The sequence below is a fragment of the Limanda limanda genome, chromosome 5 (genome assembly GCF_963576545.1).
Source record: "Limanda limanda chromosome 5, fLimLim1.1, whole genome shotgun sequence".
In the NCBI taxonomy this organism is placed as follows: domain Eukaryota; kingdom Metazoa; phylum Chordata; class Actinopteri; order Pleuronectiformes; family Pleuronectidae; genus Limanda; species Limanda limanda.
The window spans coordinates 26,989,882-27,000,735 of record NC_083640.1 but is presented as its reverse complement, the minus strand read 5'-3'; the positions used below and the strand labels follow the sequence as shown (position 1 = coordinate 27,000,735).

General features: G+C 42.1%; 1 protein-coding gene across 1 annotated transcript in view; it reads left to right on the top strand.

Annotated features, from left to right (window-relative positions):
- The first annotated feature begins 739 nt into the window (after positions 1–739).
- Positions 740–10,854, top strand: part of unc5db (unc-5 netrin receptor Db) — a 182,580-nt gene continuing 172,465 nt past the window's right edge. Inside the window, exon 1 of the mRNA XM_061071591.1 lies at positions 740–824. Coding sequence (XP_060927574.1) covers positions 740–824 — 85 coding nt within the window. The remainder of the gene's footprint in view (positions 825–10,854) is intronic.

Below are 10,854 nucleotides of genomic sequence, written 5' to 3'. Positions count from 1 at the left end.
TGGGAGTGTGAAAGTCGACTCACAATGACCTGAATTCATTTATTTAGAGCTCGTCTTCGAAGTTTGAATTGTGTGGTTTCCAATCGTATAAATGACCGTTAAGGTCAAGATGCTAAATTATATTACAGCTTAAACTAGGTTATAGGAAACTGTAGCCGGCACAAGTAAGTTAACTTACACTATCATGGGGGGTGGGGGGGATGTTGCCCCTTTTTCAGGTTTGAGCCATGGCCCCTGAAAATGTCTGTGCACGTCCCTGGTGTTGTGGTTTATAACAAAAATAAATGTTTGAGAGAGTATAGGTCTCAGTCTCCACCTTTCTCTCTCCCGCTCTCTCTCTCTCTCTCTCTCTCTCTCTCTATCTCTCTCTCTCTCTCTCTCTCTCTCTCTCTCTCTCTCTCCCTCACACACACTCTCTCTCCCTCCCTCTCTCTCTCTCTCTCTGTGTGTGCAGCTCGCTTGCAGGAGCCCCACTCCAGGCAGGGATGGTGATGATGATGGAGAAGGGGCTAAACTCAGAGCGCGCGTACTCGCGGCCGAAGTGAAGTGAAGATGCTCCTTCTCTTCTCTCTGTCCACAGTCCAACCAGAGAGCCACTCAGCACCCCCTCCTCTCCTGGCCCGGTCCCTGGCTGCCTGGAGGAACTTGCGCTGCCGGGGCTCGTCCAGCAGCAGCTCCCCGGAGGAGGAGGAGGAGGAGGCGAGAGGAGGCAGCGGAGACCCGGAGAGACGTCCCCGGGATGGGCGCGCTCTCTAACGGACGTTTCCTCTCCATGACGGGCCTCCTGCTTCTGGTTTGTTGCGCGGCACGCGTGATCTCTAAAGGTAAGAGCTGCCCGCATGCACGCGTCTGGACTTCTGGTGTCAGTGGCTTTCGAACGCGTGTGCTCGGCTTGTAATAAAAACACTCTCCCGGTGCCATTCTCATGATTTACGCACCACGTGTGGCATTTCCCTCACATTTATATTCTTTTTATAATATGAAATAGCAAATATTCCTCTGTGCACGTTCAGCTTCCATCGTGCGTTTTTTTTCCCACTCCATCCTCGGACTTATTATCACTGTTGGAGCGTTCTGTCCTCTCGTATTGACTCATCAAGCCGCGGCTCCCACTGTCAAGTTCTCCCACTGTTTTATCTGCGTCCATATCCCCGTGAAATCGATGTTAATTGTTCCCTCATCACTCAGTTCTCACAGTCTGGGATGAATCCATCATCGCGCCCGCGCTGCGTGCCGGAGAGTGGAGGCTGTGGCACGGTGTGCAACAGGCATGTCCCCGAGGTTTGCTCTGGGAGTTGAAAGACTGATGCTGTGGGTGTCTGTCTTCATTTTTGAAACGATGCCCCCCCAGTGATATGATGAACTGGAGGCAACACGGTGGGGGGGTGACAGACTGCGATGCGTTTCTGTTGAATTCAAGCCCCAAACAAGAGAAACGTTCTGCCACTGCCAGAAACGGGCGGCAGTGCTGGATTCCAGCAACATGTGTTTAAAGCCATGCTCCCATGTGTTTTAAACATAATGTTTAATAAGCATGTTTTTCATTGATGGTAATACTGCTACTGAGAGTGGGATAACTGTGTCAGATGAGGGGCAGTGAAGGAGGTTTTGTGACCGGTGATATTTGATGCATGCACGTCCACAAGTCACTCATTTCAATCTAAGGTTACAACCCAAGCATCCACCTCCCTTCAATATCTTTGGCTCTCAGTCCTCTCTGTGTGACTTGGAGAAAAAATTGTTTTCTCACAACTCCTCAGGCTGCAGCTCAGAGCTGATCCTTCAGATTCCTCTTAATGTAGGTTATAGGTGAGTGTGTACAGTGATGGTGTTTGAGACTGATTTGATATTACTCTGTCCCCCTCTTGGAGCCACACAATCTGGACTCACTGTACGGCTGCGGGTGGAGCTGAACTGAGTGCAGTAATAGATTGAGGTCACAGCATCACGACTCCATCGGCCAGCGCACTCACTGAATGTGTGTGTGCAACATCCCCAGTTCGATTGAGCACAATAACACTCCAGCTCTTTCTTCTTCTTATTTAATCTGGTGGTCTGCTGGATGGGGCGTACATCACGATTTTTTCTGTTGTGTCACGAGGACAAACACAGCTGCACGTAACTTTATCGTTTTGAGTTGATCTGTCATGACAGGGAACCGGGTGCCATGTCATGTTGTGCAAATGCAGAGCAGACTCCTTTTTTTTTTTAAATCAAAAGGAGCACCGTCCTCAAAACAGAAAAAAGAGCTAAATGCATAATTACACTTTGCATTTAACCCATAAGTTCACAACCTTTTTTTCCTTGTGACCTTTACAATGAAGCAATGTCCTCCTGTAATCCCCACCCTCACAGGCTGCATATATTTATGAGCAACCAGAGGCTAAAGGTGCACTCTGATAATTTAGTATCGCCCCTCCAAAACATTGGGGGACTGACGAGGTCAAAATCTGTGCAGCAGAGGCCAAGGTCCCCTGATGTTTGGTTCCAGGTATGGGTCAAGGTTCAGAAACACTGGACCCTACAATTACCATGAAGCAACTTTCCTATTAAGCGCCTCATCTTTTAAGCACCACACATTAATTCTGTTGAAAACATTTAGTCTAAAGCGCAAGTCAATTAGCTCGGCATCGTCACACTAGGTTGCATCTGCCAGTGGGTCTGGAACCTTGCAGTTAATTGTCGGTTCAGAGATATTGTGAACGATCACAGAGCAGACCCACAACATATCTGAGCTACAAAACAGTTGATGTAGTTCCGAGTTACCTCTCCACACCAGCAGCAGCCATCTTGGTTGTGAATGAAAATCCTTTACTTGTACTCCCCCACCTGACCGCTGTCAGCATGGTTTAAAATCTGGAAGGTGTGCAGGCCGGACACATCTGCAATAGCCAATAAATGTGAGCTTGCTGAGTGGTCTGGTTTTGAGGCTAGAAGACCAGATAACACTGATAACTTGTTCTGGATTATTTGCTTAAATATCCAGAATTTTTCAAGTAAATCAAAAATGTATAAATCTCCTGCAAATCACCTCACAACTTCAGATTTCTCTTGCGAGAGGTTGTTGGACCTAGTGTTATTGTTCACTCAATGCAAACAGTCTTTATTATAAACATTTTTCGTAGAATTGTTTGACAGAATAAATTATATGTTTTGGCTTTAATGGCAGAGTTTGAAATTTAGGGACCTCATTTCCCAGAAGCCCTGGGAGGTGACATCAGTAAACTGTCCTGCTCCAAGTAAGAATCCTAATCAAAGACATGACAGAATGTTTGTGTTTTAATTTATTTAAATTTCCCTAATTTAAATTGACTGTTAATTTTAGTGCTTGATGCTGATGGCGTGCATAAAAATGTTACTCAAAACACAGTGAGTGCCTCCATGGAGTCCGCAGCAATCAAAGTGACATTTTCTCTGTGCCCTGTGCCTCATGTGCTGCACCAACACCTTCCATGTTGCCATTTCCCCGCACGTTACATCAGTCTCAAAGGCCATAAATCTAATGACAGGTGTCACACGGACATTTCCCCCACAAGGTTGACTTTTAGTTGAACCAGACAGCGGTCCCGCCGCAGCAGGACGTGACAGCGCTAGCACGCACTCAGCAAGATTTAAGCTGTTAAGGATCAATGGTGAAGTTCGCAGGTGGGAGGGGGGGTGAGACTGAAGAGAGGGGTTGTGAGGGAGGGTCCCTCCTGTGTGACATGGGTGTGAATAAGCATGCACGGCGTGGCCCGTGGGGGAAATTGAAAAGGCCTTTCAGCCGCATGCCACACACAGAGCTAGACACGAAACGGATGCAGCTTCCTTAGCAAGAGTATGAGGTGTAACATGCATTCATCTGCTTTTGAAGCCCTGCTTACAGATTCAAAAAGGTGCTGTCGGAGTGCACTGATTTGTAATACACCTTTATAACCAGGCTTCTGATAAGGCTCTTGTTGATATCACTTAGCATGCAGGCGAGTTTATTTGGGACTTGATGACTAATTTATGTGTAAGTGATTTAGCAGAGTGTGTACAGAGCAAAAAAATAATAGAAAAAGGGGATTATCTGTTATTTGGCCGAGGATCGTGGAATTCACCTAGTTCATTTGCCAGTCGTTCAGCATGCTCAGCTGCATGTTTTTCTAATGCTTTATGTCATTAAGAGAATGTGTTATGAGATCGGAGCGTGGAGTTGTTTGCCTTGCCGGAGAGAGCCAGAGAGCACACATGCCTGGGCCCCTTGTGGTCACCTCATCTGATAAACATTAGCAGCCGTACAGCATCTTCCAGCTTCCCAGATGCACGGTTGTGTGAAGTGTCATTGAAATAACCATCACCACATGGCCACGGTCTTTCCATTTGTCTGATGCTGAAACCTCATTTGACGCGTGGACTCTTCTATTCTTTGCGGGGCTTGGTTCACCAATGACCTCAGGCTGCAGATTGGACCTCCGTGTTCTTCGGGATTAATAAAAAAACACACGCACCTGAGTCTAAAGGATGCACAGAACGGTAGCTACTTGTGTTTCCTAGAGAAAAAAAAAAACTCAAGGTTTTTCTCTTTTCTTCGCTGTGCACTGGGTTTTCATGAAAACAGACAAAGGTCAAATCTGTTATTTTCCCTCAGAGACAGTAAAGGGCCGCTTATATTTTCCCTGCCAATCCCAGAATGAATCATCATAGTCAGGCTGCCGTGGGTGACAACGTGCGCAGTTCAGTGCCCAGATTTACATTTAAATGAAACCAAATGGCTTTACATTTCGAAATGATATACAGTAATGATGATGGTAATAAAAGCAAGTCCCCTTTCATATTGGACCCGCTCCCGCTTGGGATTGTTGTCATTTGGGGACTTTGCAGGTACCATCGGTGAGTTATGTCTTTGCTATGTCAAGACTATTACCTTCACATTTCAGCGAGTGGATTCATCAATGCGCTGCCTTTGAGGCGTAATGTAGTCAGCAATCAGCCCTGCAGCTCATTGGCTTCTCCTGTCAGCTCTGTGGCTGGAAGATAATACAGGACATTCAACTTTTTCCAAGTACTGTATGTCATCTGTACGTGTGGGTTTATGCTGCAGTGGCCCCGGCATATGTTGGGTGTCAGGTCGCCTGATTCCTAACATTTGTCGTGCAAACATCTGGGGACATCATCGTCCTATACCTGATCCATACAAGTCCATACAAATGGCTGAGCCTGGATAAGACTGAAATAGAAGCTCGGAACTCAACATGACAAACATTAATGCTGCACAAAGCACAATTTTCTATCAATAATGGATCAATAGCTCTTTGTCATTTAAAAATTGTGTTACGCCCACAATAAATTAGCTCCAACTTTACATTTCCCCTCTGCTCCATGTAGAATTTAAGTCACTTTTTGCTCATTGTTTTTGCTTTTAAACCTTTTTGTTGACTTTCACAGCCTTCATCAGCCTGCACCGCACCAACCAGCAGACCAACTGTTAGCAGCTAGTTAGCTACTAGTTATGTCACTAGTTAGTAACATCCTCCATGAATGAGCTGTGAAAGTATTTGTGTTATCTAGCCAGTGTGGTTTTGCGTTTTTTTAGTTAATTAATAAAAACATTTTACTGAGTTTTGGAGTAAAATGTCACCAGATTAAGATTAATATCGGCCTAAAAAAAACGTAACTACCAGTTTCTAGAGCGGTTACCTACAACTCATGGTGTTGTTTATGATCCATGTGTCACAGAAGAATTGCAGGTGGAATACAAGGTATTTTGATTTTTTTATTTCAGCACGGCTGCAGTATTTATAATGGTACTGTAGTAATTATAAGCAGTGCCATATCAGTGATCAGTAACTTCAGAACTGAGGTTCCGCACGCTGCCCTGTTTCTATTTAATATCCCTCAGAAAAGGCTCTGATCACCGTGTCCTGATATGCCCCAGAAGAACATCGTAGCTTCCATCCTGCCTAATCTGAGGGGACGGCAATCAGGACAGGGTGAGAGGGCCCACTCAGTCACAGCGCTAAATCATTTAAGAAAGCCGCAGATAGGCTCCATCCATCTCAGTCCGCAGACTCAATGGGTTGTGTTCATAGAGGTTCTTTCCTCCATAGTCATGTTGTTGACTCTGGCTGAGTAGGTTTCTTTTAAAATATTGTAATCTTTGTATGAGACCTGAATGATACACGTGGACACAGCTTTTTTCCCATGTGAGCTTTAACCCCCCCCCCCCCCCCTCGCCTTTATAGCCCTTGTGAAAGAATTCCATCAGGGTGAAAACATTTGGGATTTAAATGTGATAAGCTGTGTTCTGTATAATACTGACAAGCTAAGACTTACAAACTCTATTTATAAAAAGAGCCAAAGATGAGGCACATGTTTACATATAATATTAAGCATAGTCACATTTCCTTTCAGATGTATTCTAGGTATTAAGTTTATATATTTTGCACAAATATAGAGCAAAGATGACCCAGGCTAAATTTATTTAGCATTTTTTAAATTTACATAGCCAGTGCAAAGGTCAAAAGAATAGCCCAATTGCATAAGTAAAATATATTGTAATATATTGTAAATGTATATGGAATATTCATACATCATAAATAATAGATAAGAACTGTACACAGGAATAAAAGCTAAGTTGAAAAAATATTCTTATTGTCTCTACTGTAAATGGGTTATTACTTATTTTGTTCACACACACACACACATACTGTGCTTAAATATTTATAGCTATTAAGTGAGCATCATTTTCATTGCTGTAATCTTTGAAGATTCTATATGTGCTCTAAATAAATGCACATTTATTGTTTGCAAACATTAATTAATCACAGGCGCATAGTGGAGCAGTTACGCTCAAGGAGCATCAAGTAGAATGTGGTCTTTATGTAAACAACAGCACAAATCTGTGTTTCTCTCACATTTATGAGGCTCTTTCTATAGAGCCACTGCTGGCATTACCTCAGTGCAGTGCTATACTGCAAACATGGAGGTGTCAGGCCGCACAGACGCCGTGAACTTCCTCATATCTGTGTTTACAGATGGTGTGCACCAGATGAGCTTTTTACATGGCTGCTTTATGATAGCATCCTATTTAGCAAGCCTCCAAGCAGCCATAAGGCCTTCTGGGGGATGTTTGTTGGGTGATTGTGCACGCATGCTCACAGTCACACACACACAGTAATTAGGAAAGCCAAACACAGTCCTGTGTACATTCAATGTATACTATTAATAAATTGCAGGTCTTATTTGATAGCATCTGTGTGAGCTTCTATAGAATCAGAGTCAAGTGAAAGGCCTCACCTCTTTTCAAGTCAGAGAGAATTTTATATTGTTATTGAAAGACTTGTTGATGCATGGGGTCATGGCTGAAATCTCTGTCAGCTGATCTCATGTTAATGTCACTATAAATGACTGGAGTGACTCTGTTTGTCACCTGGAACAGACATACAGGAGTTTTATTAGTTTGTATAATGCTTGTTGTCAACCATCTTTTGATTTAATTTGTTATGCTGGAGGTATGACTCTATTCGGGGAGTCCCGTGGGCAGATAGAGATGAGGAAATAATTTGGACTTCTGGTATTTTTAGTAAGCACTCATCGAGCCGTTCACTCAAACATCAATCACTAGCAACGCCTATATTCCAATTAATCTTTATAATATTCAACATCTAGCAGCTGCTTTTGTTACTTGTAAGTGCTTTTTACATTCGATTATAGCTGTGACTAGAAATGTCGTGATACAATTTCCCCTTTTTAAAAATACTGATTCCAATAACTGGACTATGCCAGAGTACTAACTCAATACCAGTTTATATATATATATATATATGTGAACCAGTTTTATATTTATACTGTATAAAACAACTTCTTCTCTGCTGCAAAAAAATGTAGTTGCTGTTTTGAGTGAAAAAAAAAGGAAGAGAATTCTGGGAGAAGAAAATTGTAGGTTTTCTCTGAGTGAAACTAATATAATTTAAAGATGTGGAATCAGATCGGTACATTGAATTGCATACTCATTGAGTCCTGGCCCGGCAATTTCGTCAGTATCGGAACGTACCAGTTTGTCTTTATCAGAACACGTCAAGCTGTCATGCACCAACCTATCAGTGAGAGTAATAATGAATATTGATAAATAATGTTGGATTACTATTTCTTACTTCATGTGATTCTTGTGGTAATCTATATATGTGGGTGGGTAAGCAGTTTTGTTTGCTTGTTTCCCGTTACATCCGTCTACCTTTCTATCAGTTCCTTGATATATTTCTAGTTTACATTATGGACAGTTTTTATGGTCCAAAAAAACATCTCCAATCATAGATGTCAGGCATCTTTCTTAGATCCTTGATGTATAGTCTTTGATATGCCAACCCCGATAGCTCCATGCTGTTGCTGTTGCTGTATCCACTTTCATGGCCTCGGGTCAGCTGTTCAAACGTGTCCTCTGTTGATCCATGGTGGTGCAGCAGGCCTACCGGGACACAGCAGTGCCGGAGGACAAGTTGTGATGAATGGACTGCCCAGCTCCAGTCTCATTTCACTGTGTCCTGTCCTGCTTGGAGGACCTCTGGGTCTCGCTGGTGGGCACATGTTAGTCATGGGACCACACTGCTTTGTACCAGTGGCTGACACATACAGGTGCTGCAGAGAAGTCCAGGGAAACGGTTTTATAGTAGGTTTTTCTATCATTGTAGATGTTGACGAAAGGTCAGTGGTGATTTGTTAATAATAACTTTGTTATTGGGCTAGTAAGATGGACAGCACTGTGTGAAAATTGAATGGAAAGAGCAGTTGTCATGTAGAGTCTTAACCTAAATGTGTCATTCATTTTGATAGCATAGAAGAAACAAATTCCAATGAATAATCATCAAATGAATGTAAAAAAATCATTAATTATCAAAAATAAATCATAATCAACAATCCAGTGATCAAAACTCTACAGTCGCAATCACGTAGGTTAAATAAAAGAAGTGTCTCTTATTGGCTGTTTGGTGTCTAATGAAAACACATATGGGCCCAACACACATTTTTTGAAGTGCCCATGAAAAGTAGACCAGAGTCACGTATGAATCACAAAATGGAGTAAACAACCTGAGGGCACACCGCGGGGCAGACATGAAAACAGAATAATACTAACATAAAGAACTGACATGTTTTAACTACAAATTTAACTATGACAAACAACTAGCACTGTGCTGGAACACTAAATAAACAGTATGCAAAACAGTGGACTAGATATACAGTATCATAAAGATTCCAGGCTCACTTTTTATAGTGTCACGTTAACAGGAATCTCTTGGCAGATATGCAACACAACGTTCATAATTATGTTTTTATTAGTGTACAGTCACCTGAAACTAAGAATCCTATTTTAATTACCTCAGAATAAACTCTTTATATCTTCATCAGGAGTGGGTACTTTTCTCCAGAGTCCACCATGCTGCTCTGTCATGTTTCTACAGTAGCCTGGAATAGACAAACCAAACACTGGCTCTAGAGATTTTTGTATTTATATGTTGTCTCCTGCAAACTTGGAAGAGGGGGTGTGAGGGGAGGGGTTTTCAGTTGCAACTTTTTAGCTCAAAACCCACTAAATACTACACATTGGTCCTTTATAGTTTATAAATACGCATTTGGTGTAACCATGCCGTTGATTTGAAAATGCACAGTCATATGAAGGTACTTGGCAGAGACTTGAGCATAAATAGGGAATACATTTTCAAGGAAAACCAAGTTTCAAACCAATCATGCTTTGTAATCAATATAATTATTTTAAAAAAAGTATCTGTTCATTCTCATGGAACTCAAACCTTATCAACCAGACATCTACACATATTACAACATTGTCAGTCTTGCAGCTCAAGTCCAAAAATCTTTAAAACTTGAAGTTCAGAATTTAAAGTTAGAAATAATCCATAGGTTTTATTTCAGCACAGTGTTTTTCCTATGGGATGTGATCTGTACAAATGAATCGATTCTTTAATAAAATAAATATAAAAAGAAATCGGAAAGGTGTTAAGTAACGAATAGTCTTTATAAACCCTGTGCAAACTTTACAAAACCACGAGTTAAATGTCGATACGTGTTGTTTATGTCCATTAATGAACATTGTTCCGGCACATATCTGTTCTCCAGCCGATCGAGCTGCTGTGAGTCACCTTGCCTGCGTGGCGCTTCACCTTGCTGCACTTGCAGTTTTTCAGCACTGCAGGCTCCCACACGCTCTACCAGCAGGTTGATGCTCAGATTTCACTAGAGCAATCAGAAAATGAGCATCTCTATAGAAACACTAACACCGACTACCAATGAGTAACCACTGACTACAATCATTTTAGGAATTGGTTTTCTGTTCTTTAGGTGAGAATATTCTCCTCTGCACACATTTCTACCTTCACAAATGTCACCACATGTGCCCCATTTGACATTTTCAACACTTTAGTACAGCAGAACCGTCTTAATGTTATTTGAGGGTCAGAAGGGGGAAAGATAATTTTTGCATCTTCTAATGTCACAATTTATGAAAAGATTCAGCTGCAAATATATTTTGTCATTCAGGGATTTACATGCAGCTTAACATAGCATTACACATTTGGAGGGAGCACAATGTGCCCAATGAGCAGTCGGAAGCTTTGGATCCGCAAATAACTACTTGACTTACTCAGTCTAACTTTGGCTAAAGTGTACAAACAAAACAGTATGTGTGTCACATGGATTACCTTGCACAGTAAAGTCTGAGTGTGTTTGTCAGACACGACCTGAGTTTGGCCCTGGATCAACATCTTGTACAGTTGGAAAAGTAACTTTCCTTGTGGAAAAGTTTATTTTGCAGTTTCTCAGCTCGTACCTCTCAGCTTGCATTAGGGTAGTTTCACATAATTTCCTCTGTGTAAGTCAGCT